Source organism: Podarcis muralis, chromosome 3 (assembly GCF_964188315.1).
Source record: "Podarcis muralis chromosome 3, rPodMur119.hap1.1, whole genome shotgun sequence".
NCBI lineage: Eukaryota > Metazoa > Chordata > Lepidosauria > Squamata > Lacertidae > Podarcis > Podarcis muralis.
The window spans coordinates 50,246,977-50,266,292 of NC_135657.1; the positions used below are offsets into that span (position 1 = coordinate 50,246,977).

General features: G+C 40.0%; 1 protein-coding gene and 1 pseudogene across 6 annotated transcripts in view; both read left to right on the forward strand.

Moving 5' to 3' along the window:
• The window catches only part of LOC114594324 (uncharacterized), a 56,202-nt gene that overhangs the window by 15,786 nt on the left and 21,100 nt on the right, over nt 1-19,316 (forward strand). For all 6 annotated transcript variants that reach the window (XM_028723874.2, XM_077925837.1, XM_028723871.2 and 3 more), the window contains 3 exons: nt 7,235-7,321; nt 10,019-10,157; nt 12,350-12,444. In XM_028723874.2, coding sequence (XP_028579707.2) covers nt 7,235-7,321; nt 10,019-10,157; nt 12,350-12,444 — 321 coding nt within the window. The remainder of the gene's footprint in view (nt 1-7,234; nt 7,322-10,018; nt 10,158-12,349; nt 12,445-19,316) is intronic.
• LOC114594325 (activated RNA polymerase II transcriptional coactivator p15 pseudogene) lies at nt 10,555-11,946 on the forward strand (annotated as a pseudogene).

Genomic DNA, 19,316 nt, shown 5'->3' on the forward strand with positions numbered 1-19,316 from the left:
AATTGAAGCATGTCAAGCAGAATTGTTCATCAGGTTTTCACCAAGTATTTTAACAGCCATCACAAACATAGTTGCATGTTTAAAAAATGAGAATTATTATTCACACCAACTATGCACAGTTGTTGTCCAATTAATCATAATAACACAGGGAAGAAATAAATTATATATTCTAAAATAATCTGGAACTGCTATGTTGAAAAGGCAAGTCGGTTTTAAGAGGCTAGTTTAGTTACTAAGCAGACCTGTATAAAAATAAAGAGTTGCTTCTTTCATTTGACTCCTCATATGACTCTGAGGAGCAGAGCCTGAGCTTTTTACTGCAAGGTGGGAGGAAGACGCCTTCTGTCTTGAGAAGGCTAATATATCAGGCTGTCTCTACAAACTGATGTTAAAACAGAGACTGTAGGCTTATTAGCATCCTATTAATATGTGCATAAAATGTAGTATGTGTCTCAGCCCAAATACACAGATTGGGAAATCAAAGAGAAATCCTTCACACCTTTTGCTGGCTTCATCCTGAACTTTTATTTATCTTAAAACAACTTCCTTAAGAGAATTTCCTCTTCTAAAGGAAACACTTATCCATATTTAACAGGCAAATTCTGAATTGAACTATCTTTATAGTTGTGTGATCACCAAGAGACCAGAAACTCCTTTAATTGTTATTTTTAATGTTGACATGAATGGAAAAGTCATTTTGAATGACAGTTTGGACTTTGCTTTCATCTGAAAGGGGAATAATAATTTTAATAACAACTTCAGTAATTGCCCTTTAAAAAAGCTTGCCTTTCTTTAGAAAACATCAGAAATAAAGTATATACCATTTCTGAACAAGATTTCTCTTTAAGAAATAAAACTTCGATAACTTTAGGCAGTGATAGAAGAAGTCCTGCTGGAGGCAGGGATTGGCCAACAGAAAAGAACCGTTCTAATTTAATTTGAATCTGTTTATGACACAGTGGGTTGTATCAAACAAATTTCTACTCAATGTAGACAGACTGAATAGATCTATGTTGGACATGCCCATAAGCCCTAATGGGTCTACTCTCAGTATGACTAACTTTGGATACAACCCATTAGTATGTTGTGTCAAGCTTTGCAAATTTCCTTTTGTTTTGAAATTGCCTAGTATTACTATTTATAGTAAACAGTGACAACCAGAACACTTACTTCATACAACTGCATTTTGTACAGATTTCACTCAATGCATTTTTTTATATAGACAAGTTCATGTTAAGAGTGTTAAAGTAAACTTTGCAATAACACTGACCCCTGCAGTGGGGAAACAAAAAGCACCATATAGCTACAAACATGTACAGTGGTACCTCGTGTTACATATGCTTCAGGTTACATACGCTTCAGGTTACAGGCTCTGCTAACCCAGAAATAGTGCTTCAGGTTAAGAACTTTGCTTCAGGATGAGAACAGAAATTGTGCTCCGGCGACGCGGCGGCAGCAGGAGGCCCCATTAGCTAAAGTGGTGCTTCAGGTTAAGAACAGTTTCAGGTTAAGAATGGACCTCCGGAACGAATTAAGTACTTAACCCGAGGTACCACTGTATTGTGTTTTTGTGTGTGGAACTTGAGTTGAGGCTGCCCCCCCACATAAATCCTAGCTACACCCATGCCCTGCAAACATCTGGGCACCTTTACACATGCCGAGACAGCTTCTTCCTATGCTTTTCCCAACCCTACCAAAGGCAGCCAATGAGATGTGCATGAGGGAGAATAAACACCGGATGATAAAATAGTATGGGAGACTTAGCCAGGAAATGGGAATCTGTAAACGAAAATACAATTCAGGAGTGGTATACTGCCCTATACCTGTAGATCTCAGGGTGTTTCACGAGGGGTACGGTCCATTGCTCTGGCAGAGAAAGTAACTCAACAGATCATTAGGGGTTCCAGAAACCTCAACTGTATGTAGATGACTTTTACAGTGCTCTCACATTTTCCAGTCCGCCAGAACTCTCTAAAAATCTGTACTTGAGAAAATATTTGGGAAATGCAATACTGGTCCCACACAACACATTTGGGACTTCAATGCAGATTGTGGTTGAATGGGCAGCTTTGGTGGGTTGTGTAGTTTTAGTTTGTTACATTGTTAGTGCTGGATGAAACGAAACAGTGTACTTCCAGGGTAGGGGGAATGTACTAATAGCTCCATTGCAGTTGCGAGGAAGCAGCAGAGTTCAGCATCAAGATCAACTTGGGAGACTGGGAAAAGTGCTTTTATTGCACCATCTTCCATCCAGTGCTCTAGATGTCAGGTACCTACGAAGGCACAGGTGAGCTAGGTAGGCCTCTCCCCTGTGGACTGATTACACTTGCTGCTTCCACATAAGATGGAGCAGCATTTCCAAAGGAAGGGAATTCTTACAGCCATCCATAAAAACTGCCCCTGTGAGACACAGGGCCTTGTAGTGGTGGCATCTCCCCCAAGTGAGATTTGGATGGCTTCCTTGTAATATATTTATTTCAGTAGAGTTTTACGGTGTAATTCTGCTGTGTGGGGTTTTTTTTTTTTTTTTGAAAATACCTTTTGTTGGCTAGTTTGTATTGTTTTAACAACGTGATTGTTGTGTATTGTATTTTTCACTGGTGTAAACTGCTCTATAATAGGGATGGGGAACTTGCAGCCCATCAGATTTTTCTGGACTGCATACTGGCTGGTACTGATGGAGTCCCAGAACATTTGGAAGTCCACAGGTTCTTCACCTCTGCTATATAAACAGAAGGGTGCCATATAAACATATTTTTTATTATTAGTAATAGACAAGCTATGTGGGACAAGAAGCTACAGTTAGAACTGGATATGGAACAACTGATTGGTTCAAAATTGGGAAAGGAGTACGACAAGGCTGTATTTTGTCTCCCTGCTTATTTAATTTATATGCAGAATACATCATGCGAAAGGCTGGGCTGGATGAATCCCAAGCTGGAATTAAGATTGCCGGAAGAAATATCAACAACCTCAGATATGCAGATGACACAACCTTGATGGCAGAAAGTGAGGAGGAATTAAAGAACCTTTTAATGAGGGTGAAAGAGGAGAGCGCAAAATATGGTCTGAAGCTCAACATCAAAAAAACGAAGATCATGGCCACTGGGCCCATCACCTCCTGGCAAATAGAAGGGGAAGAAATGGAGGCAGTGAGAGATTTTACTTACTTGGGCGCCATGATCACTGCAGATGGTGACAGCAGCCACGAAATTAAAAGACGCCTGCTTCTTGGGAGAAGGGCAATGACAGGCCTAGACAGCATCTTGAGAAGTAGAGATGTCACCTTGCCAACAAAGGTCCGTATAGTTAAAGCCATGGTCTTCCCAGTAGTGATGTATGGAAGTGAGAGCTGGACCATAAAGAAGGCTGATCGCCGAAGAATTGATGCTTTTGAATTATGGTGCTGGAGAAGACTCTTGAGAGTCCCATGGACGGCAAGAAGATCAAATGCATCCATTCTTAAGGAAATCAGCCCTGAGTGCTCACTGGAAGGACAGATCGTGAAGTTGAGGCTCCAGTACTTTGGCCACCTCATGAGAAGAGAAGACTCCCTGGAGAAGACACTGATGCTGGGAAAGATGGAGGGCACAAGGAGAAGGGGGCGACAGAGGACGAGATGGTTGGATAGCGTTTTCGAGGTTACCAGCATGAGTTTGACCAAACTGCAGGAAGTAGTGGAGGACAGAGGTGCCTGGCGTTCTCTGGTCCATGGGGTCACGAAGAGTCGGACACGACTAAACGACTAAACAACAACAACAACAACAATAGACAAGCAGTGATAGAGCTCCAGTTGTCCACACCCCCAACCTAATTCAGTATTTCTTTCTTTTACATTTTTAGCTCATTTTACAATGTATATAAAACCAAGAGAACAATTATAACAACATGCAAAAAAGATGTAAAACAAAACTATAATATAGGCACATAGAATGAGTAGTCGCATATGAGTTAAAATAACAAAGTCCAAGTAAAGACTATCAATCTTTTCAGATCATGTATCGTTCCAGATTTGCCAAGCTGGTGACAAGAGTTGTCTTGAAAATACGTAGTATTTTCATGGTATGTCATGAAGGAATGCCAAATCATATAAAGTGTCTGGAGGTTCCAGCCATTGTCAAAATCTCAAATTATGTGTGATTTTCTCCATTATAGCTATATTCCAGAGTAAGTGATATCCAGGTGCCCAGTATAAGATTTTGGGCTATTTTCCACTGAGTTACAATTACTATTTGTGCTGCCGAGATCATTTATAAGACCAATTCTTTTGACCAAATATTTACATTGATATAATAAAAAATATTCAATCACATTAATTTTGTACAACAAACAATATTTTCTTTAGCAATATTTATCATTTATGTCAATATTAAATTCCAAAAAACTTATACCGGCTGACATTCCTACTATAAATGATACATACTATATAATATGTACCAAGCTTATTGCAGCCCCTCCGACAATTAGGTGATATAGAAGAAAACATGTTTGACATTTGCAAAGGAGTGTGATACCATCTGTGTAATAATTTTAATGAGTTTTCCCTAAGAAAACTGTCAACAGATTTAAAGGGTTGTGCTCCACAAATTTTATTCCAGTCCTTGGGAAGAATTTGTGTTCCAGTATCTAGTTCCCATGTCTTTTAAAGGGCTTCCATAGATCCATAAGTTACACTAAGCAATATAGAGTACAATTTAGAATCTATTTCCCCCCTCTCTATCCATTGTGCTTAATAAATTTCCAAATTTGTTAAGGGTCTCAGAGCTTGTGCCTTTACAGTTTATTTTATAATAAAACTAAGAATTTGATTAAAATAAATCCAGTGTGTGTTAAGATTTGACAAAGTTTATTTTATTTACTTAATAGATATAGGTTGATTATTGCTATAGAACTATCATAATGTGTATTAACTTTTGGATTCCCAGTGTTCAAATTGCTTATCTCTCCCTGGCTGGACTGTTATTTCATTTTGAATGCTGTATATCACAGAGACACATATACAATCGCCTACAGCAAAGTGTGGACCTCGCAGAATTTTTCAAATAAAACAGAAGGGCTAGCATACAGGCAGCAAAGTTAACAGCATCCTAAAGGCAACAATCAATTTACTATGCTTACTTTGAAATGATACCACTCTATTGTAACAAGAAGGTAGCACAGCATTGCAACAGATGCGGGAGGTTGCAAAATGGATGAATTGTAATTCTTTGGGGATAAACACAGCCACTCTGCACATTAGCTGTATGTTCTGAGGCTCAATGAGCCAACCAAGGAGGCTCAAAAACACTCTGCAAAATTGCATATTCTACCTCTCAATGCTTTTTCCAAATCTTTATTTTGTTGTTCCTCCTTGCTGGAAGAGTTCGGCAATAAAGCAGAGCTAGGCTGTGATGAAATGACAAGGAAATACAGGCAAATGCTCTTCTCCCTACCATTTGAATTTCAGTAACTTTATTGGTACTATAAAGTTTTAAAGTGCGGAGAAAGTTAGAACAATCAAGCGGTAGTAAAAGGCTGTGCGTCCCCCCCCCCTTGCCACCCCATAAAGGCTTGCTTTAGCTTTCATAATCCATTTACAGGTCCAGTGCATGAACCAGTTTCTTTGCTTTTTCACAGGGGCCTGCTTCAAAAGGAACTGCTCTTAAGTTTATATTTTTCTCCAGTGTTACCAAATTAATGCCTCAATTTTGATTCACTCACATTTAAGTGCCGGTTCACTTTTTTCCATTTATAAATAATTAGCACAACAGCAAAAGTCCTATACAAAAATGATGTTATAATGAGAAGAGTTAAAACAATTTAACAATCAACCGTTATCAGCCTACCTTTGATCAGTAGATGACGAGCTTGTTAAAATAGTACCTTCCAAAATAGCCTATAGTTGCTAGGAGACAAAGCAAGGGATCAGGAACTCTCCAGTTTGAATCTTCGCTTTGCCATGTACCCACTAGATTGCATTAAGCAGGCCAGACTTTCTCAGTCACCGCCACTTGTCTGCAATATGATCTCAGCCCTTCTTTAAACTTCCATGCTTGTTGTCAATGTCAAAACAAGATATGTGTGTGTGTGTGAAATGCTACATAAATACTAAGTAGGTGAGATTATTGGTTTGTTTTTATTATATGTTTGTTTGTTTTCTATCTTGCTTTTTATGTTGTGAACCGCTCTGAGATCTATGTTTGAAGGGCGATCGGTATACACATTTAATAAACAAATTAACTCTGCATGGTAGTCTGGTATTATTATCCTCTTTTCGCAGTTGTGGATGGGGACGAGGCTGAGAATATAGGGATTTTCTCAGGTTAATCCATGACTTTGTGGACGTGGGGCTGTAACTCACTGGGAGCTTGCATGCAAATGGTTCTAGGCTCGGTGCCTGAAATTGCTCATTAAAAGGATCAAGGAAGAGGTGATGGGAAAGGTGTTGTAGATGCTTTGCTTTCAGAACAGATAACACTGGGCTCGATGGGCCAATGGTCCAACTCAGTGGCCTGGTTCAGATGTAACAGAAAATGGTCATTTCCTCCTTCTTGACTGAGTCATGGCAAGCTTCAGGCTCACTTGTTTCCTCTCACTTCCTTTTTTGTGCACCGAAAACATTTCCAAGTGAACATGTTATGGACTGAGCTGTATGCTACTTATGCCTTCTCCTGAATTTTGATCCAAAAATAATTTTTCTTCCATTCCGCTAAGGTGTTGCCTTTTTGAAAGTACTTTCAATAAAGAAGAGGCTTGAAGGGTTGCTTTTTTTTAAAAAAAGTAAACATTTTCTTAACAAATATTGCTTTAAATCTGCATAACTGTTGTACACGGAAGAAAATGGAGAAGACAAAGGAAGTTCTTGCCTCTGTTTAATTTCTTCTTGCCTCCAAAGTATTTTCCTTTGGGCAGACAGTCATTGTGCCTTCTAATGACACAAACTTGAAGGGAAGTCGAAAAAAAGACTACAAACAGGTTTTATAAGCCTATCAATGGGAATATGTGGCTACAAATTGCTGAGTAAATGGAACAGCCTGCTTCCTAAGCCTGAGTCTGTGAGTCTTATGTCAAAGCATTTGGGGTGGGGCAAAAACACCAGGGGGTGTTAGGGATACCTGCTGAGCCCTAATTGGTGCCCACTGTTGTTAATGGCTTCCTGTGGCTGAATGTTTACTTGTCATTTGTTTTGAGCTTTGTTTCCCAGCTACTAGGGAAAAAATACTGACCAATTTTTTTTTATCTTCTTTTGAAAAAGTGTATCTCCAGTCCCAGAGTGCCCCTCTGCAGTTTGTCTCATGATACAAAATACCTGGAGTCCATGCCACACTCAAAAAGTTACCTGGTAAGGTACAGGTCTCAGCTTGCTCTTATTATTGTAAGTGGATGGTTTTAGACTGTGTTATAAGGGCTAGAAAGTATCCCAAGAAAGATTGCTATCTTTTTCTTTGGAATACCCAAGTGTTCTCTTTTATGGGATGTTGGTTCTGTATCTGTCACAGCCAGCCACATACGGTAGAAGCGTCTAATGTGAAAGTGAAGTACCCTACAATTCTGGACTTCAAGCAGCCAGAAATGAGCACTTCAAAATTTGATTCCTATTAAGTTTCTGGAAGTCGCCTTGGTTAGTTAGTTAGTTTATTATAGTCACACATCCAAAAGCATCCCAAAGCAATTCACGTATCGAGAGGTTTCCAAAAGCAATTTACAACAGTGAAATGTGAAGTGCCTAAAAATATTATATAAAACATTACAGCCATAATGTACGAAAAGTGTTCATCCGCAGAAAAAGTAATCTAAAACATAACACAATATATCTGCTTGCTCAGCACAAGATGAACACCAGTATCACTGCAAAAAAAATTCCTTCCAGTAGCACCTTAAAGACCAACTAAGTTAGTTCTTGGTATGAGCTTTTGTGTGCATGCACACTTCTTCAGATACACAGAAGTGTATCTGTGTATCTGAAGAAGTGTGCATGCACACAAAAGCTCATACCAAGAACTAACTTAGTTGGTCTTTAAGGTGCTACTGGAAGGAATTTTTTTTGTTTTGACTATGGCAGACCAACACGGCTACCTATCTGTAACTGGAACCAGTATCACTGAGCACTGAAAGCAATTAAATCCTTTCTGAAATTCATGGGCATTAAAGACTTCTGTGTATCCAGACAGCAAGCACAGTATAGCTTAACAGTGATTTCAACTTTCCCAGGCCTCTCACCAGAAGAAGGACAACAACTTCCAACTGTTTCCCATTGTTAATATCTGTTCAAGCCTGCCTACTACCCCACGATTGTTTGTTAGCACTAGGAAAATTATAAACTTGAAATTTAAAAATTGGCTACATAGCTGTTGGCAGATATCTGCTTTAAGTTACAGCATCACTAAGGAGTAAACAGTGGGTAAGACTTGACTTTTATGCAGATCTTCTTGATGATCTGCTGCCCTTATGGAGATTTGTTTTGTTTGAACTACAAATTGATCTTAAACAGCTACTCACATCTCTTTGTGAAAATGCAATTTATCTTCAGGAACTAGCTCTTAATCTACATATCTTAAAGTACTTTCTCAAATGCAGATTTTCACTTTTGGATACATAACAGGAAAACATTTCATAACCATGGAGAAAAATGACTTTCAGTTCAAAAGTAGTGTATGCACTGATGCTATATATATTATTGCATCTTATCATTACGTGCAATTTTCTGTAATGGTCTCCTTCCCTGTATGCTATGTTCTGTTACTGAGTTGTTTAATTTGATTGTGGGTATGTGGCAACTTTCCTTGCCTATTCTAGGAAAGTAGTCCTGTTAGTCTGTAGCAAGAGACCTTTCATTCATTGTTGAAGGCCGCGTGGTCTTCAATTTGAATTAGCCTGATCCTCTATTCCCTTTTCCTCTTCTATGAAGAAACCCTTTCTGGGACCCCACATTTAAATTCTTCCCTGGTCCTCTTGCTGGCCCTAGTAGGACCAACTTGGCTAGTTAGCCCTGGTGATCATTTGATGTCTACTGACTGGGGTTTTTTTTTTCCTTTCCTTTTCCCAAAATGACCCCTGAATTTTTGAATTTTATTGATATTGATGCTGCATTTTATGTTTTATGCTGTTTTATGCTGTTTTTAAGTCGAATTTTAATCAGTGTTTTATATTCGCTGTCAGCCGCTCTGAACCTGGTTTTTAAACAGGGAAGGGTGGGGTATAAATAAAAATTTATTTGCTTCCAACTCACTCACTGGAGAGAATGAAGTAAAAGTAGCTGAAGAGATGTCAAATATATTTACCTTCTGTAGAAAGAAAAAGAAATTTACACTCATGAGAGCAGATGAAGAAAATAAATCCAATTCATTCACTTGTTTTATTCTAGGTATTGTCTGTTTTAAAGGGGAAAACGAGTAAAGCTAGTCTGACATTATATTCATTTGTAAATTTGTAAATAAAAGTTTCTTTGAACAGATGCAGTTAAGAAAGGATTACATGTTGTAACTTTTTTGACTGGAGTTTGTCTTGATATATTAAAACAAACTCCATACAGCTTATAGTTTGTCTTGGTATATTAAAACAAACTATAAGCTGTATGCCTAAAACCAATATTTTAAATCAAGTTGTATTTGCTTTCAATTAGAAGCCACTTCTGTATTTAGCACACAACATAAAATGCAAATCCTGTTAAATTGACAGGGATCAGATATATCCTGCTAATGTGATGCCCTTAATCTGCAGGCAAGTAAGCGGCCACAGTGGGACTAGGACACTCTTGTGCCCCTGCTTTTTAGCTAATGCATATACCATAAACTGCAAAGAATACTAGAAGGAAACACATATTTCAGCAATATGCTTCTGGTTTCGTTACAAGCATTGCAAAATCCAGTCTAGCCAGCAGTTTTTGTCCACCATAAATAGCATATCCAAAAGTATCACAGTTCCCATGATTCAGTATCTGATTAATTCAAGATGTGATACTTGATAAAATAAACCGTGTTAGATTTGGTTTTGGTGCTTGTCCATATGCCTCTCTTATTCTTTCTCATTCTCTCCTAAGATTATAGGATTGCAGAATGAATTAACTAAACTTGGAATCTTAAAGAACCAACAAGACAGTGAAAACTTTTGGAAACTCATCCAGGCAGGCATTCATGGTTCAGAGTTCAAAGAAAAGCTTCCAGATATAAAGGCAAAAAGCTGAGTATCTTTATAATGTTTTCATTTTAGAACAGCTAAAAATGTCTCATCCCCATAGATAACAGTGTAGATTTAATGAACTTGGTGGGAAGCAGATTCATTCAGATCAGAGTAGTACCCCCAAGTACACACTTGTATTGAACAACTGCTTTCCCTGATGATGACGTTTTCCTTTGGCAGCCCCCCCCCATCAGTTTTGTTATTCTAGCTAGGGTTTTTTTGGGGGGGTGTTGTTTTTGAGATTGTACAACCAAAAACAGCAGAGTCTAGAACCCCACCTGAGAGGGAGCTCCAGGAGGAAAATTGCAGGCAGGAGAAAAGTGGCCTTCTCCTATCTGGCTGCTCTAGCCTAGAAACTGCACCCTCTAGATTCAACTTTGCAGTGAAGCCCACTCACATCATAAAGAACTCATAATGGATAAAAAAGGCAAGCCGAGAGGAAGGCAGTGAGAGCAGCGGGCTCTGAGTGGAACAATGCCGAAATCAAAAGAACTTGTGTCTTCAAGCTCATCTGCCAGTGATTTGGATGGTGAAGTTGACAAAAAGGTGAAAAAGAAAAAAACAAGCAGTGCCTGAAAAGCCTGTGAAGAAACAGAAGACTGGTGAAAGCTCCAAAGCAAAGTAGCAACAGAGATGAGAATATATTTCAGATTGGTAAAATGAGATATATCAGTGTTCGTGATTTTAAAGGTAAAGTCCTAATTGATATTAGAGAATACTGGATGTATCAAGAAGGTGAAACGCAACCTGGCAGAAAAGGTATCTCTCTAAATCCAGAATAGCGGAGCCAGTTGAAGGAACAGATTACTGATATTGATGAAGCAGTAAGAAAACTGTAAAGATGAGCCATGCAGAAACTCTAGGTTTAAGTAGTCTTTTTACATTAGCATTCATTTTCTAAACTATTTGTTTTCCAAGCTATTGTATATTTGGATTGCAAAACAGTTTGCAAGATGAGTGCTTTTTTAATGTACATTAAAAGTGTATTCTGGGTGAAGTTGAAAAAAATAAAGAGCTCATAACTCACCTACTCTCAGAAGCCAGAAACATCATAGCCAGACACTGGAGAGACCTGTCAGGTATCAAATGGACCGATGGTATCAAATAGTATGAGAAACAGCTTTACTAGAAAAACTAACCGATAAACTGAAACTGGTAAAGGTAAGGGTAAAGGTACCCCTGCCCGTATGGGCCAGACTTGACAGACTCTAGGGTTGTGCGCCCATCTCACTCTAGAGGCCGGGGGCCAGCGCTGTCCAGAGACACTTCCGGGTCACGTGGCCAGCATGACAAAGCTGCATCTGGCGAGCCAGCGCAGCACACGGAAATGCCGTTTACCTTCCCGCTAGTAAGCGGTCCCTATTTATCTACTTGCACCCAGGGGTGCTTTCGAACTGCTAGGTTGGCAGGCGCTGGGACCGAGCAACGGGAGCGCACCCCGCCACGGGGATTCGAACCGCTGACCTTTCGATCGGCAAGCCCTAGGCGCTGAGGCTTTTACCCACAGCGCCACCCGCGTCCCACAAACTGACACGGGGACAAATAGAGGAAGACGCCTTCACCCCTGTATGGCTCCCCTTTATCACATACACAGCCCAACAAGACAGCAACAAGAACTCGCCAACAGCATACAAATCAATATGGCTAACCTGATCCAAAAACACCCACCCACCCCACTCGCATATGAAAATAAAATTCACCACAGACAATCATAAACAAACAACCACACCCTAGGCCACCACCAACCTCTCTCACCACCAAAGGATTTCAGGTGAATAGTAAAGAGAACCCCCACAAGTGACACTGACACAACCCCCCCCCCCACATGCACTAAGTAGAATAGAAACATTGCCACCTGACTCCACCCCCACTCACCATGACCCCCTCCATCTCTTTCCCCTTTTCTTCCTAATGTAATACTATTGTCTCAACAAATGAAACTGATCTGTAGAAAATGTAACTTGAAAAAGAGACATTGCACATACTTTTGTGAACCAAGAAATCTTTAATAAAAATCTGTTTAAAACAAAACAAAAACAAAACTTTGCAGTGAAGAAGCAAGAGCAATAGGCATCTGGAAATACAAATTTGCTAGTAATATGTAATACATAATTGAGTTATTAATCACAAAGAATCAACAACAAATGACAAAAAACAATTTACTTAAATACTTTGTGTTTTTAATTGACAGTGTTAGCTACAAAGTCTTTGCCTCTGTCAACTTCAGCAAGAACCAGTCCAGTCCAGCCTGTTGATGGCTTTAAAAACAGTAGCAGCCTGAAAAAAGTAAGCAAATACGTGTTTCTGTTTATAACCTTGTATTTCTAAGCACTCTACTTTATGAGGCTTCTAATTATAGTCAGCAGTCTTAACTCAGCTTGATGGGTGGGTGGGAGATTTCTCTGATAAGATGCTTCATGTGATGCTTAAATAGGCCTTAACTTTTCTACATATCTGAATGAAGCTACATTTTATAGTCCTGTAAAATCTCTGGCTTCCTGAACTGTGTTGATATCAGGTTGTGTCCTGTTGCTTTCAATAAGTCTACTTAAGAAGGATTCAACCTATAATTCACAAGTGACTCCCCCCAGGCTAGAAGATTTCCCTAAAATGACCATAAGAGTTATTTACTCCTTTGATGCAATATTCTACATTTTTATAAGTAGATAACTCAATAATAATAATAATTTATTATTTATACCCTGCCCATCTGGCTGAGTTTCCCCAGCCACTCTGGGCGGCTCCCAATCAAGTGTTAAAAACAGTACACCATTAAATACTAAAAAGTTCCCTAAACAGGGAACAACAATTGCTTTCATGGGGTAGGGAGCACAAGTGTACACAAAACACCCTTTGTGCAGGGCGCTCTGCTCAGTATTTAACTTCTTAAACTAGTAGTGGTGGGACAACCAGCTTGGAAGCATCTTCCCATCCCTAGATGCCTGTGTGTTTTAGGGAACACCTGTCTACACAACTTCTGGTGCCCTCTCTTGTTCATTACCTGGTATCAACAAGAGGTTCCGTGGCTAAGTCCTGATTGAACCTTGATTCAGATTAAACCCTTGCTTTCCCCTTTTCCTCTGTGAGACTGGAAGTGTTCTGCAATGACACAGAGTTTCCTGTCAGAGGTGAGGAAACAGGAAGTATTTGCTGTGGTCAGGATGCAAAGGGGCAGGTGGTGTGATAATGCCATTTGCTTCCACCATGGCGCTCAGGAGGGTCCCTTAGTTTCCTTTTCTGATCACAGAGCTTTGCATTGCACAAGAATCTACTCCTTCAAGAATCTTTGGTTTTTAGGAGTGGTTTGTGAGGTGCTAGGTAGAGCTATAGTCAAAAGTGGAGTGCAGTGACTGGGAGCTCTGAAACTATATTTCATCTTTGGAATCTCTCGGCACAGCCATTTGGATTCTGGCTGATCTCTTCAACATAAATGGGAGATTTTGAAGAGTGGTGATAAAATATAGGTGTCTTTTAATATGCTCAACATCTGAAAATCTTTCTGGCTCATTTAAACTGAGTTCAGCTAATACTATATACACATGTTTCTATATTATATATTATTGTATTATGTTTGTCACTTGTAGATAACAAGACCCAGCAACTTGTCTCACATTGCGAAATGTTTCAAAACTGAGAAACACCAGATGGGTCACTGTTTTGGTACATGTGAAGATGTCTTGTGTGAAACATGTTGTGCAGAATCTGTGGCCCAAGTCACATCCTGGAGTTTCTGAGCTCATGGGTCAGCAGACAGAGATACCACAGTCCAGAACTCAGCTTTCTTTAAATATCATGTACTTAGGAGTTCTTAGGAGAGAGGGTGAGCAGTGAAGAAAATGTTGGAGAATGATCCAAACTTGCCTTAGAACCTTAACCATCTCCCCTTGTCTTTCTCCATTTAACTGTGTTATGTTCACCAGCTGTGCCCTGAAAAAAGGATGCAGGGATGGCTGAGCTCTTCACATTTCTGTGTAATGATCACATGGGTGCTTAGAGAACATGAGACTCTCAATGCCCCCTGAAAGGTGACCAAGGAGCCATGATCTGGTGTAAGATTGAAGCATATTAAAGAAAGCCAAACAGAATAAAGGTGGTAGAACATTAGCATATACAGTGGTACCTTGGGTTAAGAACTTAATTCGTTCTGGAGGTCTGTTCTTAACCTGAAACTGTTCTTAACCTGAAGCACCACTTTAGCTAATGGGGCCTGCCGCTGCGCCGCTGCTGCACGATTTCTGTTCTCATCCTGAAGCAAAGATCTTAACCTGAGGTAATATTTCTGGGTTAGTGAAGTCTGTAACCTGAAGCATATGTAACCTGAAGCATATGTAACCCGAGGTACCACTGTAATGATCATGTCCTGAAAAAAAGTCATAATCATAAGATACTTTCTGAGAACAGCAAAATTTTCAAGGTCACCACAAACTGGGATGCTTGATACCATTTCTGACACCAAAGTTGTATATAGAACATGGCCTTAGAGGAGCTTGGAGACAGTCATGTAGCCCATCAAAGGGGCACAATAAACAGGTTGCAATTAGAGGGAGCAGATCCTGTATCTCACGCCAGCTGCTGGAGTTGGCAGCATTACCTCTTTATCCACCCCAACCCTGAATGCAGCTTCTGGGTTATATGTTCCGTTATTTACCCTCCTCCTCCTCAGGGCTGTTAAATTTTGGAATTTGGAGGGGCATTAGGGTAGATTTGGAAAAGCAGCTCTTACCTCCTTCTCCCCCTGAGGCTTCAGGAATGGCTATATAGTTGGGGAGTGAAAAAGGAGTGAATTGGTGAAGCACTCTCCATTTCCCACCCTTGACAAGCGCTAAGCTGGTAACATAAGAATTCTTGTAGTGAATTGGTTCACATGGCCCAGCATTTTGCTTCTGAAAAGTGGGCCATTGGATACCTTTGAAAGCCCACAATCAGAGCATGAAGGTGATACTGGAGACAGATAGATGATTGCCCCCAGCCCCAGGTGCCGGGAGGCGTATACACTCTGAATATGGAGGTTTCTTTTTAACCATCATTCCCTCTATTTCTGCTGTTCAGGTTGTGGGTGTTATTGCTGATGTAGCAAAAGAGCACCACTCAACAAGGAGATACTGGCTGGCTTGGGGAAGTCTCGAAAGCTTGCTGAAGTACAAAAATATTGAGAGGGGAAACTAAGGGAGGGGGGACTCCACAAACAGCCCAGTGGCCACAGAATGCTCACTGTTGTGGGGAGGCTGGGAGGGGGAATGGAGTATTTTGGAGGAAGGTATGGCTGTCTGTCTGGAACAGAAGCACTTCATACTTCAACATTTTCTTGCAGGTCCAAAATGTTACGACTAACAGCTGTTGACAAGACTTAATCCTTCATAAATTTGCCTTGCCCTTTAAAGATCTGCCTAAGCTAAATCATCACATCTTCATGTACTGATATCCATAAATTCCATGCCATTAGTGCTCCTCATTCCTGAGAAACTCCCAACAAACCCCGCGACATTATTTAGAATGCGAAGAAAACGTTTTACTTTGGGTCTGCAACTGAAATCTGTTTGGGACTTGCCTTAGAAATTCTTTCCTGCAGGTACTTCTGGGTGACTTCTGTAATTGTTTCCCAACGGAGGGAGGATTAGTGGAGATGTCACCAAACCGTTAGGAGGGCCTTGTTAGCCTTTCATCCTACCCCAGTCAAAGGTAGGCCACATGGGCCCCTGTTTGCCTGGCCTAAGACAAATATATCTTGGCTGAATCCTTATTACTGTGTGTCTGAGGGAAGCAGGGGAAAGTGTTCGCAGATACGTGAGAAGAAAATAAAATGGAGAAATGGAGACGCACCCTTTATATTGTTGGAATGCCTAAGGGCCTCTTGGAACTGAATTCAAATCTTATTGGCGATTACAGTGTGATAGAAAGAGAGCTAAAAGCAAGAAATAAATAAAGCAAGCTATGTGCATCTAGCTTTCAGAAAGGCTTGCAGTTCATTGGTAGAGCTTCAGCTTTGCACTCAGAAGTTTCCAGATTCAATCCCAGACATTTCCAGGTGGGGCTAACAGAGAACCCCCCTCTGAAATCCTGGGGAGCTGCTATAAATAACGCTGACCCTAGAGAGACAAATGGTCTTACTCGGTGTAAGGCAGCTTCCTATGTAGCCAAGGTGAGTAAACCAAATGAGGCCAAGTGATTTTATGAACTGTTCCACCTTTATATTTTCAACAACTGGAATCATCATAATAATAAATCTTTTAATTCACTTTGTTTCTGAAATCATGGCTTTCTGATATGTGCTGAATTCGGCATCTTGACATTGCTCTTTTTTAAAAAGCATTTATTCTTTACCAATAACTGTAGAGGAAGAAAATAAACAGAGTGAGCATTGCAAATAAAGTGAGGTTTTTTTTCATTTAGGAACCAGCCATTCTTTCCCATGTGTGCCATATAATACTCAACTTCTAAAGTTGCTCTTTTACTTCTCTTCTTCATTCTACATGTTTTTGAGTTGTTGAGAAATACTTCTTGGCAGGAGTGGGGCGGAATATTCTCACCCAGGAGCCACATTTGCAAATGGAAAAGCAAGAGTTTGCACTAATAAATAACTTGTCTGAATAGGTCGTTGCAAATCTTCCAGGATTCTTACTAATTTTGGTAATTGAATCCCTCCCTCCACCTGCTACGGCCTTATAGCGTACCACAGATTCCTACTAAGGGGGTTAGAAGCTCAGTGGCAAGGCTAGCAGCTGATTTTGGCAAGTCTTAGCCATTGACTACAGGCTGGCTGCTGCTGGAAATGTAATGTTTTATTAAGTGCAGCCTGATTTGACCCAGCAAAGCCTTTCTTATTCTGGGCAAAAGCTGGACATAGAGAGCTCTTGCACCTGCAGAATCTTCTCCATCTACTGCAGTATTTGGTACTGCTTTGCAACAAGCAGTGAAAATGTTCACTTACTGGAACCAATGACTTGTAACCAGGTCTCAATAATTATTACACCAATGGATGTCTCTCTCACCCAGACTGATTCTCCTCAGATCCGTGTTGACCCCAGCCATTTATGCACATTATAGACAAAGGAGGCTGAGGAAATCTTCTCTCCCCAAGTCATTTTAGGGTGATTTACTGTATGTGTGTATGCCTGTTTTGTCATTTTCCATCTTAATCCAAGTACTGTTAGGCCCTCTTCCTCCTCTCATTCAGAAATATTGTTCTTGAGAAATGTGGCCAATATAGCACAAGAAATCTGGTGCAAGTCTGAGCTTAGTTTGTATTTTGGAGTCTGTTTTCTATTCTTTTCTATGTGATTCACCATCCCAGCCTGTGGGACTGGCTTTTAAAAGGTATAGCACTCATTCAAATGTCAACACACTCTTGCCCAGTTTTTTGAATTTGGTTTCTGCTACTTGTATGATCAATTTGTAGGTTGTGGTTAGAGTGATGGACCTGGGTTCAATTCCCACCTAGCTATGAACTTCACTGGGTAACTTTGGATCAATCACTGTCTCTCGGTCTAACAGGATTGTTGTGAAGATAAAATGGGGAGGAGGGGGACCATGCTCACTGCTTTCAGCTCACTGGAGGAAAGGCAGGATGTAAATGTAATAATGATAATAATAATAATAATAATAATAATAATAATAATAATAATACTCTGTTCAAGAAGACAGAAAATAATAGGTGTCTATATCATTATATTCAGAGCATCTGTTGTCTTCCATATTGCACTGTCATTTGCTGAAGTGCAAAGTAATTGTTAATTAGATGGTTAAGTAGATCCCAGCTAATCTGTAAAATGAAATACATTTCAAGTCCTAGACCATGTCAGTTGCTCACATATCTAGGTAGCTAACTAGATACACAAACACACAAACACTGTGGAAGAGTAGTTATACTGAGAAGTTTGAATCAAGTGCCAAAAAGCCATCTAAACAACTTTAATAAAAAAAAATCTATTTTAACTGGTGAAGATTAGATGGGAACTGGGAGCATCCTTGGTTTGGTCTGCCTTGTGACCTAGGGCCTGAACATTTAGTTGTGAAGGCATCACTAATGATGTGCTAGTTCTCAAGGATGTATCAGAGTGCTGCAGCTAACACCCGATAATATCGCTCACTCCAGTGCTGGCACACTTTGACTGCTTAGTGCAAGAATCCTAACTAAAACAAAACAAGTGGTCGTCTTCTCATAAGTATCATATCCACACACCTCTAGAAACAAGAACTTTAAAAAGAGCAAGCAGTGCCTTTAGATATTTGGTTTGGTTTTGTGGACTTGCTTTTGTCTTGACCATTGGCATTCTTTTGTAATTTTGAAATGAGGTTTGGTTAGTTTTGGACTCCTACCTTTCGCTGTATATGATGTATAGAGCCATATTTCTTTTTTGCTGGATCAAAGCTGTGCAGTCTTTGTACCCAGTTCTTCATTGCCCTGTTGTTCAGAACAATGATTCTACTGGAAATGGTGTAGGGGAGCCAAAGATTAGACTTGATCATCTACTATGCCACTTATTTCTTACCTCCAAATCTGTACATCGTTGACTGTTGTTGTTATTAATTGTCCACCCTTCATGGTGAAGGCTTCACCCTAAGGTCCCAGCGTGGGTTACAACACTAAAAAACCATAATTTAAAACTGTTTAAAACAACAATTTAAATCCTTTCTTGCAACTCTGCTAAAATTCTTGTTTTTTTCTTCAAGGAGACTGATAAGATCTGGTATGAATTTTCTTAAATGTCCTCCTTTTGTTCTTCTCCTGGCTCCCATTACAAATGAGTTCACCTTGCTCCCTTCTGTGTCTTCACTTCCATCTCTTCCTGTGTTATCCCCCTCCCCCCCACGGTTAACTTATGTCTTCTTATAACTTCTTTTTCATTAAGACATCATCCTTAGAGCTTTCCTGTCCTCTAAATTGCTGCCCCATGGTTTCCTAGCATTGGATCGGCTTTGTATCCTCTCCATGAATGCTTGCCAATATGGCTTCGATTCAGCGTAGCCCCCTGAAACTGAATTTAAGAAATTTTCCTTGAGTTATTGTATAAATCCTCTCTCCACTTTTCTTGTGCTGTTGATCATTCCGTCATTCCATGACGTCTTTCCTTCTTGAGCTCCTGTGATTACAGCCACATTCTTCCATACTGCTAAACCATGAACTAGTGCTATGTGGACACGCTTTAATGAGCCTGAGC